Source organism: Silurus aristotelis, assembly GCF_946808225.1.
Source record: "Silurus aristotelis genome assembly, chromosome: 29".
In the NCBI taxonomy this organism is placed as follows: Eukaryota; Metazoa; Chordata; class Actinopteri; order Siluriformes; family Siluridae; genus Silurus; species Silurus aristotelis.
The window spans coordinates 4,292,713-4,319,369 of NC_139602.1; the positions used below are offsets into that span (position 1 = coordinate 4,292,713).

Below are 26,657 nucleotides of genomic sequence, written 5' to 3' on the forward strand. Positions count from 1 at the left end.
CTCTCTGCTTCTTTCAGTCTTACCCTGTTCTCTCCTGTTTCCGCCACTTCCCTCTCTAGGGGTCTCACCCCACCAAGGCTAATCAATCAAAGCCCAAAAACTGAATGTTTAGAGTCTAGCCCTGACTTTTGTTTTCGCACAGCAGTTGCTGAGAGCAATTTTAGCTGGAATTCTGATGTAATTCGTGTCAGCAGTAATTTAACAACAGCGACACAAAAAATATAAAATAAACGTCAGCACAATGCTGTCACGCTCCTGGTCACACTTTAAGGTCCTCTTGTGGGAAATCAAAGACATCTAGACAATTCTTCTTCTTCTTTCAGCTGCTCCTATTAGGGGTCGCAACAGCGGATCATCCGTCTCCATACCCCCCTGTCTTCTACATCTGCCTCTTTCACACCAACTACCTGCATGTCTTCCCTCACCACATCCATAAACCTCCTCTTTGGCCTTCCTCTTTTCCTTCTTCCTGGTGGCTCCATCCTCAGCATTCTCCTACTGATATACCCCATGTCCCTCCTCTGCACATGTCCAAACCATCTCAATCACACCTCCCTCACCTTGTCTCCAAAACGTCCTACATGCGCTGTCCCTCTAATAAACTTGTTTCTAATCCTGTCCATCGTCGTCACTCCCAACGAAAAACTCAACATCTTCAGCTCTGCTACCTCCAGCTCCACCTCCTGTCTTCAAGTCAATGCCACTGTCTCTAAACAATACATCTCAGGTCTCACCACAGTCCTATGAGCTTTCCCTTTCACTCTCACAGATCCTCTTCTATCACAAATCACTCCTGCTATCACTCTTCTCCACCCACTCCACCCTGGATGCACTCTTTTCTTCACTTCTCTAACACATTCTCCATTACTTTGCACTGTTGATCCCAGGTAGCTGAACTCCTTCACCTTCTCCACCTCTTCTCCTTGCAACCACACCACACCACTGCCCTCCCTCTCATTCACACATATGTACTCTGTCTTACTCCTACTGACTTTCATTCCCCTTCTCTCCAGCACGTACCTCCACCTCTCCAGGCTCTTGATATTTATGATGCGGATAATATTGTGATTGTGTCTATCAACCTGTCCATCACCACTGCAAACAGGAAGGGGTTTAAAGCCAACCTTAACCTTGAACCAGTCTGTCTGGTTAAAAACTCCACTGCCATCTCTCTGGTCCAATCGACTTTCCACTTTTGATCCTCAAATAGCTGCGCTCAGTTTCCTTATCACTAATCCTATTCACTTCCTGCTTCAACATCTCCACATCATCCAACCTTCTATCTCTCTCTTTTTCCTCATTCATCAGCTGCTCAAAATACTCGCTCCATCTTCTCAACACACTCTCCTCACTAGTCAACACATTTCCCTCTCCATCCTTTATTGCTCTAACTTGCAGCACATCCTTCCCAGCTTGGTCCCTCTGCCTGGCCAAGCGGTATAAATCCCTTTCTCCTTCCTTCGTGTCCAACTTCTCCTACAGCTCCTCATATTCCTTTTTCTTTGCTTTTGCCACATCCCTCTTTACCTGCTGCTGCATCTCTTTGTACTCCCGTCTACTTTTCTCATCACTCTGTCGATCCCAATTCTGTTTCTCCAACCCTACATCCTTTTAGCAAAATCTACTACCATCTGCCCTTACACATTCCTTTCCTTAAAGCCATGCTTCCCATCACCTCATTATCACCTCTGTCCCCCTCACCAACATTCCAATTAAAGTCTTCCCCAATTACCAACCTTTCTTTCCAAGGTTCACTCTCCACCACTTCATCCATCTAAAGTCAAGAAGCTTTTTAATGTCATTTTAACCATATATAGTTAACGCAGTATACAGCAAAATGAGACAATGTAACTTCAGAACCCTGGTGCTACATAAAACAACATAGAGCTACATAACAGAAAAACACAGAGCTAAGCACTAGTAAGTGTCCTCGCCACATGAAGTGCATCGTGTGCAACCTGGTGCAAACAGCGCAAGACAAGACAGAACTGAGTACAGGAGTGTACAAAAAATGTATGTGAACAAAAGGGTTTGTGCAGAACATCAATAGCCGCAGTCAACTCACAACCTCCTTTGTAGAGCATAAGCACTGATAACATTTATCATCACCACTTCAACTTCCAGCTTCACGTTCATCACCCTATCAAAAACTCTCTTCACCTCCACTACACTCTTACTGTACTCCTTCAGAATCACACCTGTCAGATAAGCAAACACAAAAACATTCTAAAGTTTGGTCTTTTAAACATTAGATCACTTGCACCCGAAGCACTCATTGTATGTGAGATGATCACAGATAATAATCTCGATGCACTCTGTTTCACTGAGACCTGGATTAAACCACATGATTTTATGAGTCTAAACGAGTCTACACCGTCAGGATATGTTTATAAGCATGAGCCCGTCAGACTAGTCGTGAGGATGGTGTAGCAACCATTTATAGTGTCCTTCTTAATGTTAGTCAGAGATTAGGATTCAGGTTTAAATCATTTGAAATGCTCGTTCTTAAAATTGTACTTTCAGACATACATAGGAAACCCCTACTATCTCTCGCTCTGGTCACCGTGTACAGACCCCCCAGTGCACTATGCTGATTTTCTTCAAGAGTTTGCTCATTTTTTTTCAGACCTCTTAATCAATTTTAATAAAGTGCATGTAGGAGATTTAAATATTCATGTAGATGATGAAAACAATGCCCTATGATTATCATTTGTGGACTTATTGAACTCTTTTGGGGTTAAACAAAGCATCACCAGACCAACTCATCGTTTTAATCACACACTAGACTTAATAATAAACTGATATAGATATTTTACCTCAGAGTGATGACATCACAGACCATTACCTCACACTGTACACACTACCGGTAAAGCAGATTAGCCGTATTTCACCACGTTATCGACTTGGTAGGACTATTGTCAGGGACAAACTTACTCTTTTAAAGAACATAAAAAAATTTTATCACCACATTATTTGTGTAAAGCTGCTTTCAGACAATGTTCATTGTTGAAAGCGCTATATAAATAAAAATAAATTGAATTGAATTGAATATTGTTCCGACCACTAAGGACAGATTCAGAAATAACCTGCCTGATTTATCTCAATTTCTGACTAAACCCATAAATGCTAACAACCTTGATGAAATGACTAACAACATAGACACTATCCTCACTAGCACATTAGACACCGTTGCCCCCATCCGGTTAAAAAAGGTTAAAGAAAAAAAAAACCTGCACAATGGTATAATAGTCATACGCATGTTCTCAAGAGAACAGCCCGTAATCTGGAGAGAAAACTGTGAAAAAACTAAATTGGAGGTATTTAGAATTGTTATTACATCGGGATTCATGAACAGGCATTAAGCTGGTTTAAATCCTACCTGTCTGATCATTTGCATTTTGTAGACTTAAATTAAGAGCTATCCAGGCTAATGCAAGTAAATTATGGGGCACCACAAGGTTCAGTTCTTGGACCCCTGCTTTTCACAACATACATGCTTCCCTTGGGAAATATTATTAGAAGGCATGGGATTAGCTTCCACTGTTATGCTGATGATACCCAGCTATGTATCTCATCGAAACCAGACGATACAGCTCAATTGGCTCGGATAACTGAGTGTGTTAAAGAATTAAAAGATTGGAATTCTGTTGAGAGATTTTGCTTATCGGCCCAAAAACCAGTACACAAAAGCTCCAGCATTTTAACCTGCATTTTGAAGAATGTTCTGTAACTACTAGTTCAACAGTAAAAGACCTGGGAGTTATTTTAAACAGCAACTTGTCTTTTAAAAATCATATCAACCATGTTACAAAAACAGGCTTCTTCCACCTTAGAAATATTGCTAAGCTAAGAAACATGTTGTCTATATCTGATGCAGAGAAGCTCGTCTATGCGTTCATGACCTCCAGACTGGACTATTGTAATGTATTACTAGGTGGATGTCCTGCATCATTAATAAACAAGCTACAGTTGGTCCAGAATGCAGCAGCCAGAGTTCTCACAAGGTCGAGAAAATATGATCATATAACCCCAATCTTCTCATCCCTACACTGGCTTCCTGTTAAGTTTCGAATCGACTACAAACTACTGCTACTTACTTTTAAAACACTAAATGGTTTGGCTCCCATGTATCTCTCCAGTCTTCTAACACGCTACAATCCGTCACGCTCCCTGAGATCCCAAAACTCTGGACTCTACAGTGGTACCTTGACCTACAAGTTTAATTCGTTCCGTGGACGAGCTCGTATCTTAATTTGCTCGCACATCAAATCAGTTTTCCATATTGAAAATACTTTAAATGGCATTAATCCGTTCCAACCCTCAAAATGACACCCTGTTTTTATGTTTCATGTTATTAAATTGGAAAATACATTTCTAAATAACAAATCTTGTATAAAAACAGAATAGAAAAAGTATGTAAAGTTATAATAAGGTTTAATTCAGTGTATTTTTCTTGGGGATGAGACGACTTGAGCTAACGAAAACGCCGGTGGGGTGTGTGTGTGTGTGTGTGTGTGTGTGTGTGTGTGTGTGTGTGTGTGTGTGTGTGGAGGGGGGGTAAAGGCGATAAGCGGAGGCGAAGGGAAAACTCGTTTTTTACTATCACTCCTGTACACTACGTATCCATAAACTTTAAAATGTTTACTTTTTCTTCTTTGCTAATCTTGCTTATCTTTATGTATGTACTCAAAAGTACATACATAAATAACACTATACATTTAGCTTGGACTATACAAGACAATACAGACAGTAAAAAACAAAACAGACTATACGAGACAATACAGTTAGCAAACTATTTTAGAATTGTCAATTGAACAATTGTTTACTTACTGATAAACACAAGCTAGATTAAACTTAGCGAAAACAAACAAACTAACAACAATGAAATAATCTAATTGTGAAACTAAATACAAACAAAGAATTGTACCATAATGATAGAAAAAGAAGAGTATGGAGAAGAAAAGGAAGGGAGCATGATCCAAAGCATACCAAATCATCTGTCAAGCATGACATTGTTAAAGCATAGCATAGGCTGCCGGTGGAACTGTGAAACTGGGTCACTGGTGTTTATCGAAGAAGTGACTGCTAATTGAAGTAGCAGGACTACGAAAAACCCTTGTACCAGTTCAAGAGCCTAGCAGAACCAAGAAAACCCAAGAAACAAGTACCAGAAAAACCCTTGTGCCAGAATGATGGAAAGGAAGAGTATGGGGAAGGAAAGGAATTAAGCATGATCCAAAGCATACCACATCATCTGTCAAGCATGGGCATGTATGGCTGCTAGTGGAACTGGATTACTGGTGTTTGTTGGTGATGTGACTACTCATAGTAGTAGCAGGATAAATTCTGAAGTGTGTAGACTCTGTACCTTGTAGACAGATTCAGTCAAATGCTGGAAAACTGATACTTTACAGCTGGATCAAAACATGCTGTGAACACATCCCAAGAGCTTTATATAGCGAAAAAACAAAGTATGTTCTTTAATGGCCACGAAGTTTCTAAAGGCCACTGATATCAGAATGAACCTGTATCCCTACTATTCCATAACTCTCAACAAAAAATCTATAATGTATCCATTTTTAATAGAGAAATTATTATTAGCATTGGTTGAATGATGGGAATGGTGGGAATAAAACACTCAGATATATGTTTATAGGAAAGTCACCAACTTCAAGGTGGTCTCAGTCACTTTACAACACAAACACACGAGTGTAAACATTCATTATGCCTTTAAACCAATCAAGAATCTTGAGATGGCACTTTCTAGATACTTTCTGTCTGTTGATGTTTATTCTGTCCCTACCAAAAGCTTAACAAATAGTAGAACTTTTTTTTGTGTGTGTGTGTGTGTGTGTGTGTGTGTGTGTGTGTGTGTGTGTGTGTGTGTGTGTGTGTGTGTGTGTGTGTGTGTGTGTGTGTGTGTGAGTGGTGGGGGGGGTCTCTCTGGTCTCATCTTTCTTTCCAAAACATTCAACATTAGTCTCAGACTAATGAAACATCAAAAATCTACTTTCACCTTCTTGTCATTAGTAGGTTTTCTTGTCAGTTTTAACATTAGCTTAAAGCTTGTAGTGTTTCTTTTCACAGAAGATCGTTTGTGGAATGTAAATACCTTACACAGCCTGAAAATTCTTGCTGTGTGAAAATCCTGGTGTGTGTGCGTGTGTGTGTGTGCAGAGTGTGTGAGGCCTGTAACCTGTAAGCATGGTTTGTTTGTTTAGGAAAGGGAGCATGTTCTCCTGCAGCCGTGATTCTTTAACCCATTTTCTTGGTTTTATTAATGCAGGATTGGATGAGGAGGACACTGACACACAATGCCAGAGTTAACAGAAACAACATGCCTTAGGCTGAGCAGAGCATGTGATTAACATTTGTGTATGTGTTTGTGTGTGTGTGTGGTCTGGGCTTAAGCATGTGTGCTGGGGGGTGTGTGTATGTCTGAGTGCCACATGTGTAAATGCAAGTCTATATTGCAGCAGTGCAGTAACAGCAGTTATGTTAATAACAGTCTGAGATGGAAATTTGTTTACTGAGTTAAAAAACACCACCTGGGCCGTGTCGTCAAGTGTGTCTTTTCTGCCTTTACTATTTAAAATTCTGTAAGTCATGTAAGTGTTCCATTAAATCTCCAGCTTGGGTCAAGCAGTGATGCTAAATGAACAGCCCTCAAGCCAGGAGAACTCTCACCCCAATCATATCACAGCTGTCCATGCTTTCAGAATAAGAGGTGCATTCTCTCCTTCTCACCTGTCAATCAGCGCAACACTAGCCAATGAGATCAGGTACCGTAATTTCCGAACTATAAAGCGCACCCATATATAAGCCGCACCCACTGAATTTGACAAAGATTTTTATTTTAAACATAAATAAGCCGCACCTGTCTATAAGCCGCAGTGTCTACACTGAAACTAATGAACTTTACACAGGCTTTAACGAAAGACAGTGTCTGTTACACGGTGTAACGGGTGAAATATGTTGTGGCTCCTTTAAGAGCAGAGCGGCATTTTGGGAATAGCCTGCCGCCGTATTTTTCCGCTATTACTGCATGTGTGCAAGACCGAGGAATATGTCCTTATAATTTTCTGATGCTCATTTCTAAGTTTCTTTGACTAACCCTTAACGCTGTTGCCAAGAAAAATAAAAAAGCACGAGTTTTGGAAACCTGTCTGTGCTGATATGATTTCTGTTGCAACTGGAGTTAGCGAGCTCTCCCTTCACCCAGACTCAAAGCGTTACAATGGCTTGTATCTAAACAGTAGCCTACCAAGAAAGTCATTGTTCACTGTCTTCCTCCTTCCTTTCACAACTATTTCTCTCAGGAGTTTATCTTTTGGCATCGTCATGCGTTAAAAAAAAAAAAGTTTTTTTCAAAACGTGGGAAAAAAGTAGCGGCTTATAGTCCGAAAAATACAGTATATGAAAGAGGGTGGATAGAATTTTCCTCTGATTGTGTTACGATGCCATGTGATGCAAATCGTCCAATCATGACACCTGTAGTCTTCATAATATTTGAACACTTATATGATACAAAAATTCCATAATAATAAGCAGATTCACTAACCTGCCAGTGCCAAAAATGAATAAATGAAAATGACATTATTCAAAACAGAAAAGTGGACAGCTAAACCAAAGGAGCTGGTAGCCTAGTGGTATTGGACTTTGGAGCTGAAGGTTGTAAGTTCAAATCCCACCCACATCAAGCTGCTATTTCTGGGACCCTGAGCAAGGCCCTTAACCCCATAGCTGCTCAGTTGTATAAAGGAGGTAAATGTAAGTAGCGCTGGATAAGATGCAGCAAATGTAAAACATTTTCTATAAAACTGCCATTAACTAGCTGTGAAAGACAACACTGGAAAGATGCCATGGGGATCCTACAATGCAATTTTCTGGGCCATTACTGTCTGATGTGGTTGAGTCTGACCCTGTCTGATCAGTCCTGCTCTGTCATTATTCCTGCTTGAATACAAGTCTGGGTGACATTTCAAAGCCCAGGCACATTAGATTAAATTAAAAGTAAAGTTGAAACCATGGCTGTAACACAGCTTGAGTCATGTTGAAAAAAAGAAAAAAAAAATACTTAAGAAAAAAATCAATTTCAGAAAAATGCTCTTTTACAGTGACCAAAAAAATGTTTTGAAGACTTTGTGTTTTCTCAGTGTTGGGTAGTAAAATAGTGAAATGTATTCGAAAACAGTAAGAGACATGAAAATAACTTTCAGTTCTCCTGTAACAAGATCTAATAAGAAACCAACACCACACTGTGATAAATAAGCATTCCATGGAATTGTTGTGCTTTTCAGCACATCTACAATACAGTAAACCTCGCTGTGATTATTTCCCTATAACAACACATGGCAATCTGTCAAAATTTCTTGTTCATTACTCATGCCATTCATTAGGGTATACTTGATATTTTGCAACTTCCATGAAAATCAGATCAATTGCTGCTCCCTTTTACTTCCTAACTCTTGAAATGAAAAACACAAATAAATCTTTCATCAGAAATTTAAAACCCTCTGAAATTTCGTATAAAAATCCTCTGACTGCTACAAACCACTTACACTAAAGACTCCTTCTGATTCTAAACGAAAACTACCAGGAATCAGCATATATTAACGAATCAGAATCTGAAGCCAACATCTATTGACTAATCTAATTCTAGAATCATCAACTGACAAATCGGATTCTAGAATCTGCATCTACAAACCAATCAAAATCTAAGATCAAAAGGTTCTGACCAATTGGAGTGCCTAGTGCCTAATCACATTCTAGAATCAGCCTCTACTGACCAATCAGATTCTAGAATCGAAGCCTTTTGATCAATTACACTCTCAAATTCACACCGTCTGATTAATTGGAATCTCAAAACACACACCTTCTGGCTAATCAGAATCTAAAATCACCTGTAAAAGTTTTTTATATATATATATCTTCTCCTCTCCTGCTTTGTCTGTCTCTCGTCTCTTCTTCGAATTTGCCTTTGCCGCTTTTCTCCAAACAACTTTTAGTATTTACAAAACTGAGTAGAACTAATTTGCCTAAGCAACTTTAGAGAATGATTAATAGTTTTACTGACTTACCCCAAATCTTTCACAGAGATCCAAACAGACAACAGACACAACATACACACACACACACACACACACACACACACACACACACACACACGCGCACACACACACACACACACACACACACACACTTTGGAATGCACACAAAGTTGCTAGCTTGCCAGTGCTTTGTGGTGCTGGACTTTAGCTGGCACACAAATGTAACATGATTTAATAAGAAATAAAACCCAAACCACATTCTGCCCGGTTCCAATCCCCACTTTTTACGCAATCTGTCCATTACGTTGTAGAGTTTCTGGCCAAAAAAGTTACACTAAGGTCACTTCAGTGTGTGGGTGTGGGTGTGCATGCATGTTTTCATGTGTTTTTATATTTCTGTATGTCATGTAGGGCTGGGCGATATGGCCTAAAAAAAAATCCCAGATTTTTTTCACAAAAAATCTGATTTGCGATTTAAATCGATTTCCCCCCCCCCTGCTTAAAATCAATCTGCATATGACAAAAAAAAGAAAAAAAAAAGTTTTAACTTCATTAAATAAAGTTTATTTACCCTTCTGGGATTATAACCCACTTTGGGTTAAAGTGCAATCAGAAACAACAAGCCAAAAATACAAGATGCAGGCCCTGCCTTGGTAAATTGTGAAAATAGAAAATAGAAATGTGGAACATGACTGAAAATGCACCTGAGGTTTTGAGTGATTTTGCCTTTACTTTTCTCCAAAACTCCACAGTAAAATGAGCTCAAATTTAGGAGAGTAATAGACAGGGACACTGTAAATAAAAATAATTTGAAGGATTGAGCAAACCTATAAAGAAAAATGTTTTATGAGTGTTTGAATGTGGAACATGGTTAAAAATGCAGTGATGCTTGGAGTAATTTTGCCTTCACTTTTCTCCAAAACTCCACAGTAAAATGACTGATGAATGAATGAATGAATGGTGATTTAAATGCTCTGATTGTTCTGTTTCTTAACGGAAACGCCGTTCTGAAGCGTGAGTTCGTTTGAAACTATGGGAGCCCAAAGGGGAGCGTCGGCGGACATTAAAGAGAAAACCGATTTTTATTAAAACAGATCGCCCAGCCCTAATGTCATGTATGGAGATCTCCATTTTCAGAGGTGGATTAAGTCGGGTAAGTCTCCACTGAAGGCCCAGGTATTAAATGCACGGCCCTGTGTGTTGGGGTCAAGGAAATCTGCACTGAGCTTTCACAATTAGCACTATAGCTTAAAGAACATGTTCCTCGATGCTAAGCGCGCTAGTCAGAGCTTCAATTCGCATCTATAGCAAATAACACAAGCTCAAATATATTTGTGTTGATATAGTAGCTGTTTTAGCATTCCACAACAGCTGACAGAGGAGAAAGAAAGAAAGAAATTTGGTCATAGAAACACTTGAAAGGACATTTACAAGATGGACTTTTTCAGAAAAGCTCGACATCGTTATCAACAGTTGTTAATCTTTTTCATGAACTATTTAGACGTTTGTGTTTTCTTTCCTGCAGAATTTGCACAAAAACACACAATTTGCCTTAATTTCAAATCCCCAGAGAAAAACGTAATGTACAGAAAAAATGCTGAACATGCGGGCTTCAGCTGTGGCTACAGTAAAACGAGATGTGTTGAATTGTATTTATTGGGTTTCTTGATTTAGTAATGACATTCGTTCTAACTGTATGAGATTCCTGTCTGTGATGCAGCACTCTATATATGATTCTCTATAATATTGATGCTTTCAATAGCCAGAACGTCATAATGATGGTATTAAGAGGTGAATTGGTTCAGGTAGGACTCACTGAAGTGTGAACTAGCTCAGCAAAGTGTCGTAATTATGACACTATAGAAACTAATTTATTGATTTATAAGGGTTAAGTTTACTTAGTTTCCTCCCAGTACTAGATGTGAATACTGTACTTTTGCCTGTTGGGTATTTTTGATGTAATATTTAATGCCTGGAACTAGGTTGTTGATTTGAAATGTAATGCCTGGTACACACAGAAAAAACAACCATTTTATTATACAGTATACTCATAAAGTAACTAAAAAAAAAAAAGTAAGGTACTATAAAAGCCATTTTATAGAAAGAACATTTCCTTTAGCTTTTCACTCGCAAGATTCAAGTCTCTCATATCATTTATCCTGTATTTAATCTATGACCCTTTTTCTTTGGAAAGCCCTAAATGAGATTAATTTCCTTTACAGAAATGTGTGTGGGTGTAGTTGTGTGGTTTTACTGTGGTGATTCAGCAACATGGGATGAGAAATGTGGGAAAAAAATATATATATTACGATTTACCTTTGGGACAGGGGGACCGTGATCGTCCATAAATGTAGATTCTCCTAAAAAGAGCAAAAAAACCAGGGAATTAGATGTTTATTAAATCAGAATGCTAATGAAAGTATATAAAATGGGAGAACTGTGTGTATATTCCAATACTCTGAAACTCAGCTCATATTGGAGTCACAGGAATAACCGTGTCCCAAAAAAAAAAGATTAAGTGTAGTAGATTGTGTGTAAGTGGGAGAGACTTTTTTTTTTTTTTTTTTTACCCAAAGATTATGCTAACAGTTAGGAGTAAAGCGACAAGTCACTTTTTCTTCTTCAGAACCCATAACTCATCACGCAACATGGAGTTGCTATATTTCTCAATGTTTTTTCTTTTTTTTTTTTTGCCCTAAAAGACCAGTTTGCATTATTTCCTGCAGAAAAAAATCATGAAGAAATCTCATATTTCTCTCTGTCCTGTCAAGAAAATGTTTCAATGTGTAGGTTTCTAGATTAGATTGATCAGATAGTGCTAAATATTCACTACATGTATTATTATTTATAGTAGTATTTATTTTTATATGGACAATTTATTTTTATTATCTCACTTTGACCTCTGTGCTGAATGCGTGTCGATGGTTAGAGGCATAGATAGATAGATAGATAGATAGATAGATAGATAGATAGATAGATAGATAGATAGATAGATAGATAGATAGATAGATAGATAGATAGATAGATAGATAGATAGATAGATAGATAGATATTCATACCGCTTTATAATGTTTACCTTGTTCTCAAGCTAAAAGAGAGAGAAAAAGAGATACAAAGAGGAGACAGATAAGGAAAAAGAGAGAAATCTGTAGACAGAAAGGAAGAGAAGGAGATGGATGGATGTCCACAATTATTATAATTAATAATTAATTCATTCAATTACAGTTTTTCTCAGCTGCTTTGGGGAATTTCTTGAATCCTCTTTAGTATTTGCAAACCAGTAAGTTTGTAGTAAGTTGAGTACCTCAAAACAATTTGTACAAACAGCACAATACATTGGATTTTTTGAAAAAGCCTGGTCATCTCTCAAAAGGAAATATTTGTGTCAATGAACATCTCATATACATCATAATGAAAAGTCCTTTTGTCATTGTTCACAAACAAAATCATCAAAATGTTATCAGTATGATGATGCACATTTTTGTTGGTATAAACTACAGTTTGGATTAAAAAATGATTAAAAATTGCATATTTAATTTATATCTATTGCAGGAGACCAAACAGGATTCACACTTTTACTGTACTGTAATAGTGTCTGTTCATTTCTTAGTTGTTCATCAGTTTTTTTAGAATGTAAAATTGTTTTACAAAATAAAAGTTTAATAGAAATTTAAACTTGACAGTTGATGACAACTGGTTTACCCATGTTGCATTCAATGACATATACAATGAACTAATGCTGAGATGTTTTGGGGGTTAAGACGATTCAGGTGAAACCAGTATAATATATTTTGATCAACATGAACATAAATTCAATTCAATTCAATTCAATTCATTTTTATTTGTATAGCGCTTTTAACAATGAACATTGTCTCAAAGCAGCTTTAAACAACTGATGATATCGAAACCAGCAGACACTTGTACACAATCAATTGAATGAATGTACAAAAGCATTGGCAATTTGATCAAAACAAAGAGAAACTACTTTTATGATGTGACTCCATGATGTGGAGGTTGAACAAGTAGTTTTGGAAAATCCAAACACTCTAAAGCAAGTGAGAAAAACTGTAATAGAAACAGCTTCTTGTGTATAGGGCAGTATGTTGAAATCATTTTTCCAATATCTTGTGTTATGTTGTTTTATGTAGCACTTAAAGGTATGATTTGTCGTTTCACTCTGCACTCTACTGTACTGTATATAGTTGACAATAAAACCACCATCACTGTGGGCCCACACAGGCATATAAACACACAAGTTCTACTTTTCCATTCAGTAAAACTGCTCTCGCTACAGTTGTATTTGAAGTGAGGTTACGGCAAACGCCAACACAGCAAAATAACATATTAAATATTATATTACCCTTAACTAATGGGCACACACTACAACATTATAGGTGTTGCTATATTTTTATTGTATTTGTATATGTACAACAGCCTGGCTGAATTCTCTCACCTGATTGGTAAAGATGGTGTTGAGATTTTTTTACACCGTAGCTCAGATTATGACAAATTAAATTGTCTATAATTGTATATATTGAATGAAAAGTTCTATAGTAAGCTCGTACACAAGGGCTTGCACATAATGGTGTCTTTTCGGGGGAAGGTAGGTGGAGTTTGTAACAAAAATCGAATCGTTAGTGGTGAAGTATCAGTGAGTTTTGAGAGTCAGAGCTGTAACAGTCACACTGCTTCATAATGTTTACACTGTTCTCGAACTAAAAGACAGAGAAAGAGAGCGATACAAAGAGGAGAGAGATCAAAATAAAAGAAAATAAAGAAAATAGTAAGAACATCCAACTGGATAATTTATTCATGCTGCAATGCATGTTGGGGGTTTTGTACTACTCTGGCACCCAGCAGGCATTGTAGCATGAACGTTTATTAATAATCACCATTCTTCGGTTTCATGTGTTGATTCTTGATGTCTGTGTGTGTCTTAACGATTATGTAGCTCTAAAGCTTTGGTGCGTGAAATGTTTATAAAATCCTTAGTAATACTTTGTCCAGTTACCTTGGAGAATCTTTCCATCGTGAACATTATGATGTTAATTAGATACCTGGTATAAAATCAAAGATACGGTTATTAAGTTTATATCACCATCCATAGTCAACCAAAATCAGTAAATTGCTATTTCTTTTAATGCTCCTTGTCAGAACAAATGTGCTTCATAAACACAATTCCAACCACCAGAGAAAAACTAATATTAAAGAGTCAAAAGCCGAACTAAAGCAACCAATGAACTCGTGTTTTTACGCTGGATGCCCTTCCCTACGCAACCCTCCCTGTTTATCATTAATATTTAACCAAAACCACTAAAATTGGCTTTTCTTATTATAATAAATGTGTTTTACAAACACATTCACAACAGCCAGAGAAAAAAAAGGCAAGAACCTAAGTAAAGCAACTAAATCTCAAAAACATTTTTAATAAAATATAAACCCCTGTCAAGTCTCAAATAATATTTTGTAGAAATTTGACAGAAATGAAGTGAAACTGTATAATAAATGAAGCTGGTAATGCTGTTTTTGGATTTGTTTAATCATCCTGTTTTCATTTAGTTGATTTTGTTGAAGGCTGTAACTGTGAGTAGTTTTGTTTCTTGTTCTTTCCCCCAGTGATTCTGCGTGTTAACAGCAGGTGTTCATCAGTGTCTGAATTCACTCATTTGTTTTCATTCACTCTGTCAAGTGGACTGTAAAATACTAGTAAACTCATGTAGGGGTTTACAAGTAGTTTTTACAAGTGAATGCAAGTTTACTTGTGTTTAAATTACCAGTATTTAACTGTTAAATAAACAGTAATTTCATGTTTAATAATTTAGAGGTTTTTACCTTATTTATGATGCATTTTTTCACCTTAAAATCTTCGAAATATTTTACAGTGTGGATAGATAGATAGATAGATAGATAGATAGATAGATAGATAGATAGATAGATAGATAGATAGATAGATAGATAGATAGATAGATAGATAGATAGATAGATAGATAGATAGGAAGAAGAGACATGAAGGGAGAAAGAAGGAGATATATATATATATATATATATATATATATATATATATATATATATATATATATATATATATATATATATATATATAGAGTGAGAGAGAGAGAGAGAGAGAGAGAGAGAGAGAGAGAGAGAGAGAGAGAGAGAGAGAGAGAGAACAGATGGCTGTTATTTATCTCACTAAGGAAATAACTTGTCTTTAGGACAGAGCACATCATTAAATTTAACTATGAAGCCTTAAACTGCAGAACGTTTCATTCGTATTTCACTCCCTGGTTCACTGCTCGAGCTCAGATATAAACTGTTTCATTTATTTATCGTTAAAAAGCCTGAGTGTCTTTTAAACATGATTTAAAACATTCAGGATAAGTCCTGTAATAAAAAATTATCCTCTCATACCCTCCTCTTCTCAGATTCCAGCTCCCAGTTTAGGCCTGGGATTGGGCAGTAAATTGCATTTAAAGATTAATGTCAGTGTATAATCAACAAAAAAAACAACAACTTAGAAACGGACCATTCAATTCAATTCAATTCAATTCAATTCAATTCAGTTCAATTCAATTTAATTCAATTCAATTCAGTTCAGTTCAGTTCAATTCAATTCAATTCAATTCAATTCAGTTCAATTCAATTCAATTCAATTCAATTCAATTCAGTTTTATTTGTAGTGTGCTTTTAATAATGGACATTGTCTCAAAGCAGCTTTACAGAGATAAAGCAATTATAAAGTTGTATAAAAGAATGTATAAGTTTGTTTCTTATGATTGTAAGTTGATCCCTAATCAGTGAGCCAGTTGCAACTGTGGAAAGATAAACCTTCCTGAGACGGCATGAAGAAGAAACCTTGATAGGAACCAGAATCAAAAGGGAACCAGTCCTCATCCGGGTGGCGCCGAATGTCCATTCTCTATTATTTATTCACTGATCTATCTACACACTGCTCAAGAGCAGTGTTGTCATGGCTTCATGTGTTTCATGGTGAGTCTCTTCAATCAGTAATAACTGAGCCTCCATTAGATGAAACAAGTCCACTTATGTATCTGATCCCCACAGTGACGTGACTTATTCAGCATATATACAGCAAAAAAGTGATCACACATAAACATACAAACTTCATACAGTTAAACAGGTGACAAGTGCAGTCGTCTGCACAGACCATCAGCTTTAACATTTCACAAGATTTAAAAAAATCAACCCAGTAATAACAGGTGTTTGAATATTTTCCTAAATAACATATAATAAACATAAAAGTTCATAGAGCTAAACTTGGCCTGAGAGCTGGACTATCTAATTCGTCTTTCCAGTTACAGGAAATCCTGTGCTGGGTTTTGTCGGTGAGGATATGCACGATGTTTTGGATTGGTTTGATCACATGAACTGTCTACTGTTTTAGCATCAGCAATTCAGAAAAGCCTAATCCTAAGAAACCACCATCAAATCAATCACTACTTGTATCTCAAGTTGATGAAAAATGGCCCAGATCTGATAGCACAGATTCCACCGTTTCCTGTTTGGATTGTGTAGTGAACATGTGACTATTGCACCTCTGAGACCCACCCTTCTCTCAAATTGGATATTTCTTACAATTTGGAAAAAAAACTCCACAGGATGTAGAGTACACACCTACTAAAACTCAGCATAATTTAGTTCATCCTTCTTAGGCACATGACAGAACTTTCCTGTGAAAACGCCATTTAATTTTATTGTTTTAATATAGCAAAGAAAAGAAAGAAAATAAATGTTCCAAAATCCTGAATTAAACAAATGTCATTTTAATTAAATATTATTTCATTTGTAGTGTTTTTTTAATGCCAGACACTGTCAGAAATCAGCTTAACAGAAGTTAATAGATAAAAATTTATACATTTTAAACTGATAAATTTGTCCATATAAGTTATACCAGTGGTGACAGTAAATCAGGAAAAAACTCCCAGAGATGGCATGAGGTAAAAAGCAAAGGTGGAAAATGTACACACATCCTTCACTTAAGTAGAATTACAGATATTCATGTTTTAAAAGACTCTGGTAAAGTTTAAAGGACTGACTACATTTTTTTACTCTAGTTAAAGTAAAGAAGTTTGGGCTCTGACATGTACTTAAGTAAAAAGCAGCCTTTACTACTACCTGTCACACTGGTAACGGGACGTCACATCATATTTATATATCAATATATCGTCAAAAGATTACAATTTTTAATCGCAACTTAATGGAACATTTCTATCTGTTCTAAATGTGCCATATATAAATACTTTATGTTTTTAATACTCTAAGCAACATGGACAGGAAGAAATATGGATGCTTCTCTCAAATGTATGCTTATTATTAGTGACACCAAACTCAACATAGAGCTAAACTTTCTTTTCGGCTTCTCCCGTTAGGGGTCGCCACAGCGGATCCTCCGCACGTTTGATTTGGCACATGTTTTACGCTGGATGCCCTTCCTAACGCAACCCTCCCCAATTTATCCGGGCTTGGGACCGGCACTAAGAGTGGCTGGGGATGGTTCCCTGACCGGGAATCGAACCCGGGTCGCAGCGGTGGGAGCGCTGCATCTTAACCACTAGACCACCAGGGGACCTAAACTCAACATAGAGCATGAAGACAAAAAACATTTGTAAATGTTTTTTAAGTAATTATGGTGTTTTAAATTACGTAAATCATTAGAACACCAAAAGGAACCTTTACTATGTTTTCACACGGACGGTTAATAAGGTGATACCGGAGCAACTGTACCTCTTCTAACTTTTATACGGATTACATAATCAAGTGATCAGGAATGTCTGTGCTCTCAGTCATGTTTACATCACTGACTCCCTCTCTCTCATCCACGTTAACCCCAGACTTCTTACTGCCTTCTGCCTTCTAATTGTTCACTTCTTAAACTAGTCTACATCTGTGGTGTGTGAGAGCCAGGAAACTATACACCAGTGGATTAAAAAAGCCACACAATGACAAGAAACAGGTTGATGGGCTGAAAACGGTGCGCAGTGAGAAGAAACAAATTCACCAAATTATTAGATTAAAACTAAAGTAACAAGTCTGTTTTGAAAATGTAAGAAGTAGAAAGTACAGATATTTGTGTAAAAATGTAATGAGTAAAAGTAAAAAGTATAATAAACAGTGAAGTAATGTACTAATACCCCCCTTTCTCAATGAACGGATAAATCACCAACCCATAATTCCAGAGGGCATCAGGAGTCCTGTTTTGTTTTCCACATCCCACCCTAGAAGCCACTTTGCACCTTTTACAGCTTCAGCTCGCTCAGATTTTAACTGTAGGTGCTGTTTCCAAGCCAAAAATTTGATGGATAATAAAAGCTAAGATACTAAGCGAAGTGATTCTTCTGGCAGGTCTAAGCAGATTCCGAAGGGTTTGTTTGTTCGAGGCCACTTAAATCATATGCACTTCAATAAGTCATGATTAAAGCCCAAAAGCACAACAGCTACAGCCGGATTCATAACGGACAGCAGAGCACCATTTAGCATGCTAGGATTGCAAATATGTGTTAATATATAAAAGCAAAAATGGAAGACGTTTAAAAAAAATTGGTGAACTCAAGAAACAATGGAAGAAAAGTAGGCAAATTCTGCTGAAATGTGAAAAATGTTTACAGCTAGTAATGATTTGCTTCAGCTGCACTTAAGAATGCTGCAATTAGTGCAGGAATTTCCCCAGACGTATACTTTCTGCTTTGCAATATTTAATTCAGATGATGTAATTAGTAACTTGGTTAAATACGGCTTTGAGATGAGATGAGACAAAAATACTCGAAGTTGGGTCAGAAAGCCAAACATCACTGTTTAGGCGGCTGGTGTTGGTAAGTGCAAAAAACGACAGTTATTTTTAACTGACCTGTCATTTTCCGCCTCGGCTATGTGTGTGTTTGTGTTTGTGTGTGTGTGTGTGTGTGTGTGTGTGTGTGTGTGTGTGTGTGTGTGTGTGTGTGTGTGTGTGTGTGTGTGTGTTCATTCATAGGAGCTGTGTCATGTAGAGAGCATTGACCAATGACTAAAGTGTAGTTCAGATAAATGCTCAGGTGCTCCATTACAGCATTCCGGAGTTTAAATGAGGAAAATAGCAGCAGGTCTGGTGGATCCGGCTCATTATTCCTGTGGTTGAAAAGATCATAAATTACACTGATCAAACGCTGGAAAAGAGACAAGTACCTACACAAGTCATATTTCAGAGTCATTTTTCTGCTTGAGCAACACATTTCACTCATGCGCCCTAAAGGAGTTATGGTTTTAATGACAGGAGAAAAGGTGGTGTCGCTGACATCATTTCTATCTATAGACTTTAAATCAAGTCAATTTGACATCCCATAATGAGATGCAGTGGAATTTCTCCAAATCTACATTCTGTATGTATGGAGTCCAGCTGGAACTCTTACACCAGGATGGAGCCAGCTATTGTATTGGCTTTGCTAGAGGGTTAGGGGGAAAACTAGCATAAAACAGACTACCTTTTTCTTGGCAATGATATCATTAGCAGGCAGTTATGTTGCAGGTACTAAATGATAGCATTTGTTAGCTTGATAGCATGACTAAAAAACTTAACTTACTTAACCTGCAAGTTTTGTTTTTGTATCTGCAGTTAGTTTTGCGACTTCAGTCAGACCTATGAATCTCTACATCCTGTAGGATACAAAAGATCGTTTAAGCCTACTATAGAGATCCTAAGTTTCCTAAATCTTTGAGATTTCCTTGAAACTCACATCTTCAAATACCATTAGATGGCAACACAACATGAAATTTCCCCCCAAACAAACTGGAACAGAAATGAATTACTCCATCTTCAGGAAACACTTCATCCTGGGTTGTATTGGGTTTGGAGTCTTTCCAGGAACACTGTGTAGACATTGGGAAAATTCACCTTACATTGGGGTCTACGGTTCAATTGTTCAGTTATTCACACTTTAAAATAGTCCGTATTCTGAAAACCTGAAGAAACAAACCAATGCAAACATGGAAAGAACATGCACGTACAGTATCCTGAACCCTGGATTAACGCTGGAGGTGGATATTCTAGCCACTAAATGGAATTTTTTATAATGAAACCCAGAAAAAAATATATACTGGGCTGAGAACAGCTTCCCTTTTTACACTATTTACATTGCAACCCAATGACCAGCAGAGATTGTGTGTTTAAGTAAGTAAATTACAGATCTTTTTTTACATTTACAGTACAGAACCAGCAAATGAAAATGCACCTGCACCAGAACCTATATAGGACTGCAGGTTTAACAGGGTGTGTACTGTAAATGCTTTTTCCAATGGTTTTTGCGTATTTCAGGAAGCATGTGGTCCAACATCACAAAAAAACTCCTTGACTTACCATGTAGCAGCTGGCCAACATTAAACCCCCTGGTTCTAAATCATCAGTCTAATGATGTGTAAAGTGCGGCCTGATGTCTCCACCCAGTACTGTTATTCTATGGGTTTGCCAGTTTAACTGTTTGCCAAATGTGGTAGCGTTGGCTTTTCTTTTTTTGGGAAGTAATGGAAATATGTTTTTATAGAAGCTTTACCATGTAAAATTAAAAAGGCCTAGGTCGACTCCTCAGATTAGGATAAAGTGACATAAGTGGGGCTTTTGGCAACAATTTGAATCCTTTTTGCATTTAAAAATATAATTATTGAGGAAGAGAAATTTCAGCTCAGATGTAACAAAGAGTACATATCAAAATTTCCATGGTTGTGACCTAAGCTACCTATTTAAGCGCTAAAACCATTACGCCACATGAGTAATTATAAGTTGAAGTTTATGTATGTTATACTGTACTAGAATATGCACAGTGTTTAATATAAGTTTGTGTTTATTTTAAATGAAATTGCTGATGCAGTTATATTACACTATCGTGCAACAAACCCAGCTGCAACAACACTGCTTAATAAAAAGGAAATTCCACAGGAGAGATACTACTGAAGTATTCCTGTTCAACATGGTTCTAAAGAGTGGTGATTTTATTGAAGTTCTGGCAGTTGTGCTCTGTTCTATCTCATTAACGTATAGGACATATTTGATCCTACTAGCAGTTTTAAACCAATAAAGAGACACATGCATGGTCCTTTTCTTTATATGCAACAAACTAGGCCATTTAACCGTATGAAGTTTAAATGTGTCCAAATAATCCGTAAATGTTCAAATGTTTTCAATTAAAAAAAATCCTCCATTAGCATAAAAAAAAACAGCTTTATTTTCACTCTTAAAAAAATACTTTGCCATGCCTCTTGTAAAACTTGCGAAAGCCATTCTGAAGTAGTTGGAGATGTCTTGTTGTATGTTGAAGTCGGTTGCAATCAGCTGCAGTCCAGAGAGAATTGCATGGTGTATAAGTATGGAATGAAAGCCATGTTTTCCTTTCACTTTCTGGAATGAGGCTTCCACCTTCCCTGCTCCAAAACAACCCTAAACCATTAATCTTCCACCTCCATGATTGACTGTGGGGGTGAGACAGTCTGCTAACATCTTAACATTCTTAGACAAGTTCTTCTGTCACATTTTCTTCCACCCATTCACTGTCCAATGTATGTGTGTTTTTGCCTTCTATCTAGTTTGTTGCATAGAAACAAAAGGAACATGCATGTGTCTCGAAACCATCATTAGACCATGTTTAAAAGCCCTCTGAGATGATGAGATGCAGTTTTCATACTTGCAGTACACATTCGCATCGGTAGATCAGCACTTTTCTGAAACAAGTGAGGATGAGATTTTTGAAACCGAGTGAAAGAATCCGAGAGAGAACGAGAACAACGGCATGACACAACAAATCAGAAACATATCAGGGACTGAGAAAAAAAGAAGAAAGTCTATGCATCACATTTCTTTGGACTGTTCTGGGATTTGTGTGTGTGTGTGTGTGTGTGTGTGTGTGTGTGTGTGTGTGTGTGTGTGTGTGTGTGTGTGTGTGTGTGTGTGTGTGTATGTGTGTTGTAAGTCCAGTCTAGCGAATTCTTGCTGTTACCTAAATGTGGAATGAAATGTTGAATGAGGAATCTGAGGTAAATAATGCAAATGTACAGTTCACGCCATCATGGCTACTGGATTTTGTACATAATATTTAAAAACAGTTACAATTAAATAGGGTGCAATCGGTTACAATTAAATAGGTTGACCCCGAATAATTAAAGATTTGATGCTTAGATAGGAGCCTGATTCCGCTACCAATCTCACAATCAAATCTTCACCGAGGTGTTATGTGTCAGGGATCCACCAGCCACACCCTCACCAAACCCTCCAATCACTCTAAGCAGCTCACCAACTTACTAATCATCCACACCTGGTCCACATCAGTCACCACACTACAAGAACCCTGTTTATCCACAAGCTCATTGTCCGTTCTACAGCTTAGGCTAATGAACATTCAGGACTACCCAAGCTACTCCGTTTGGTTTCGCTTAGCATACAAGATTCTGTGTGTTATCTGTTCTTACTCTGCCACAGTTATTCTCCTGGTTCAGTTTACCCTAGTTGGGTGCTCCTTTTTTTCCCCCGTGATTTCTGCCTTGCCCTTTTGTTTTCTCATTAAAAGGCCGTTGTTGAATTCACTTGGTTTCCAGTACGTTCTTTGCGCCTGACATTATGAAATGAGGATCGTGCCATTTTGGTTATAGAACTAGCGGTTTTCTTCCAATAAGTTAATACACAGCCTATTATGATAATAATGGTGTAAATAAAAATGTGGAAAGAAAATTTTTATAAATATTTAAGTGCATGAATAAATCCAACCCCTTGTGACAGATTTACGTTTCAATTTCCATCATCCATGACCGACACAGGTCTGGGAGATTCTGTAAAGATGTGCTGGAGCTTAGTGGTTAAGGCATTCAACTTTGGCTCTGAAGGTCTTGAGTTTCAATTCCAGCCACACCAATTTGCCACTTCTGGACCCCTGAGCAAGACCCCTAACCCAATTTCTGCTCAGTTGTATGAATGTGATAATTTTAAGTCGCTCTAAATAAATAATAAATTATGCCAAATTCCATTGTTGTAGTAATATTTGGTTGCCATGTTTTCCTCCGTACTCTAGGAGCCGATCTCTCCCTATTATGACTCTGTTATCATCGTCAGTTAGCTACAACACACACACACACACACACACACACACACACACACACACACACACACACACATACACACACACTCAGAGGTCATGCCTTTGCTATATTGAAAATTTTTTCATTAGGAATTGAATTGCAAATGCATCACTTGACAGGCAGTTTTGCTCACTTTAGAAAGTTGTCCCACTTGTCCTCTTGTTGACTACCTGGCATCATCACTCACTCCCACCACCCCCCGAACACTCACACACACACACACACACACACACACACTTTGTAAATCTTATGGATTTGGATTAAAAAAATAAAATAAATAAATAAATAAATAAATAAATAAATAAATAAATAAATAAATACATGTCGCTCACTTGCAGCATCTGTGAAAACCCTGTTGTGGTCAGCTTTCCTCATCACCCACTTCCACACTGCCCTTATTAGAAAAAGAAGATGAGTCTATAAAAAAAAGTGCGCTCTAATACGATTTACACAGGAAACCCACAACTCACAAACTCAAACTCACAACTGCACAAAGAACCTGAAAAAAAAAATCCAATATGTTGTTGTTGTAGTAATATTTGGTTGCCATGTTTTCCTCCGTACTCTAGAAGCAGATCTGTTCCCATGATGTTATCATCATCAGTTAGCTACAACACACACACACACACACACACTCACTCAGAGGTCATGACTTTGCTATATTGATAAACCACATGGCAGAAGGAAAAGGAATAAAACAAGGGTTAGACAAGAAGAATGAAGAGGTGGAAGTCCTACGCAACTATGCTGAAAGACACACACACACACACACACACACACACACACACACACACACACACACACACACACACACACACATACTGGATTCATTATCAAACTCAAGAGAGTATTAAAATGATTCTCTCTCTCTCTTTCTGTGTGTGTGTGTGTGTGTGTGTGTGTGTGTGTGTGTGTGTGTGTGTGTGTGTGTGTGTGTGTGTGTGAGTGTGTGTGAGTGTGTGTGTGTGTGTGTGTGTGTGTGTGTGTGTGTGTGTGTGTTATTTTTGTCCAAGCAACAAGCCAGGCAGATGGTTCCTTATTACTGTGGGATTTTCTTTTCAAGAATGTTACTGGCAATAATGAGCTTTTGCTTTTACCTGACTCTCTGACGGACTCGGATTCCCAATAAAGCATGACATGACAATACAAACCCGATATTTAAACATTTTATTTGGATTTCACTTCATGACCTAATAACACCAAACCGCACACAAAATCACACAGACTAGTCAATGATCCATTTATCCATTTCTATACACTTATAGTATCAGCACAATACACCTCCACTGGACACATTAGTAGCCAGGGTCTGGAGATGTGTCTGGTCAGAAGCATTCTGTGATTTGATTTGTTAAACTCTGTACTTGACACTGTATATTTATACTGTATATCCTGAGACTGTTACTGCACTGAACAGCTGATCATAGAATGTTAACAAATACACTACTGTCACTTATTGTCTCTATTGCACTGATTCATCCACTATGCATCTTTGCACCATCCATAACCATAATGTTTATCATTACACTACTGTATATTCCACCCATATTTATACTCTAAATACTGTATCATACAAACATGCAACGGTAAAATCCCATAAATTATAAAACATGAATCACTGGGGGAAAGAACAAGAAACAAAACTACTCACAGTTACAGCCTTCAACAAAATCAACTAAATGAAAACAGGATGATTAAACAAATCCAAAAACAGCATTACCAGCTTCATTTATTATACAGTTTCACTTCATTTCTGTCAAGTTTCTACAAAACATTCTTTGAGACTTGACAGGGGTTTATATTTTATCAAAAATGTTTTTGAGATTTAGTTGCTTTACTTGGGTTCTTGACTCTTTTTTCTCTGGCTGTTGTGAATGTGTTTGTAAAACACATTTATTATAATAAGAAAAGCGTAGGGAAGGGCATCCAGCGTAAAAACATGTGCCAAATCAAACATGCAGATGATCCCAAAAAAAAGAAAGATTTATGGTAATATAGTCATCAGCTTATGAACTTATTTTTATGGGTGGTTTCTATTTAACTTCCTATTCTTTATGATAGTAATATGACTTTAAGGTAAAGTCTTTTACAGTGTGTACATATTATCCTCTGCACAGTCTTGCACAGTTATATTGCATATATATATATATATATATACAGTGAGGAAAAAAAGTATTTGAACACCCTGCTATTTTACAAGTTCTCCCACTTAGAAATCATGGAGGGGTCTGAAATTGTCATCGTAGGTGCATGTCCACTGTGAGAGACATAATCTAAAAAAAAAATCCAGAAATCACAATATATGATTTTTTAACTATTTATTTGTATGATACGGCTGCAAATAAGTATTTGAACACCTGAGAAAGTCAATGTTAATATTTGGTACAGTAGCCTTTGTTTGCAATTACAGAGGTCAAACGTTTCCTGTAGTTTTTCACCAGGTTTGCACACACTGCAGGAGGGATTTTGGCCCACTCCTCCACACAGATCTTCTCTAGATCAGTCAGGTTTCTGGCCTGTCGCTGAGAAACACAGAGTTTGAGCTCCCTCCAAAGATTCCCTATTGGGTTTAGGACTGGAGACTGGCTAGGCAATGCCAGAACCTTGATATGCTTCTTACAGAGCCACTCCTTGGTTATCCTGGCTGTGTGCTTCGGGTCATTATCATGTTGGAAGACCCAGCCTTGAACCCATCTTCAATGCTGTAACTGAGGGAAGGAGGTTGTTCCCCAAAATCTCGCAATACATGGCCCCGGTCATCCTCTCCTTAATACAGTGCAGTCGCCCTGTCCCATGTGCAGAAAAACACTCCCAAGGCATGATGCTACCACCCCCATGCTTCACAGTAGGGATGGTGTTCTTGGGATAGTACTCATCATTGTTTTTCCTCCAAACATGTTTACTGGAATTATGACCCAAAAGTTTTATTTTGGTTTCATCTGACCACATGACTTTCTCCCATGACTCCTCTGGATCATCCAAATGGTCATTGGCAAACTTAAGACGTGCCTGGACATGTGCTGGTTTAAGCAGGGGAACCTTCCGTGCCATGCATGATTTCAAACCATGACATCTTAGTGTATTACCAACAGTAACCTTGGAAACGGTGGTCCCAGCTCTTTTTAGGTCATTGACCAGCACCTTCTGTGTAGTTCTGGGCTGATTTATCATCTTAATTAGGATCATTGAGACCCCACGAGGTGAGATCTTGCATGGAGCCCCAGTCCGAGAGAGATTGACAGTCATGTTTAGCTTCTTCCATTTTCTAATGATTGCTCCAACAGTGGACTTTTTTTCACCAAGCTGTTTGGCAATTTCCCCGTAGCCCTTTCCAGCCTTGTGGAGGTGTACAATTTTGTCTCTAGTGTCTTTGGACAGCTCTTTGGTCTTGGCCATTTTAGTAGTTGGATTCTTACTGATTGTATGGGATGGACAGGTGTCTTTATGCAGCTAACGACCTCAAACAGGTGCATCTAATTTAGGATAATAAATGTAGTG

The 26,657-nt window shown here is 37.6% G+C and overlaps 2 protein-coding genes across 2 annotated transcripts in view; one reads left to right on the plus strand and one right to left on the minus strand.

Annotated features, from left to right (window-relative positions):
* LOC310722588 (uncharacterized protein) overlaps nucleotides 1-26,657 on the plus strand; it is a 478,020-nt gene that overhangs the window by 103,392 nt on the left and 347,971 nt on the right. The window lies entirely within an intron of this gene.
* The window catches only part of usta (uronyl 2-sulfotransferase a), an 84,879-nt gene that overhangs the window by 26,743 nt on the left and 31,479 nt on the right, over nucleotides 1-26,657 (minus strand). The window contains exon 2 of the mRNA XM_083535143.1: nucleotides 11,367-11,410. Coding sequence (XP_083391269.1) covers nucleotides 11,367-11,410 — 44 coding nt within the window. The remainder of the gene's footprint in view (nucleotides 1-11,366; nucleotides 11,411-26,657) is intronic.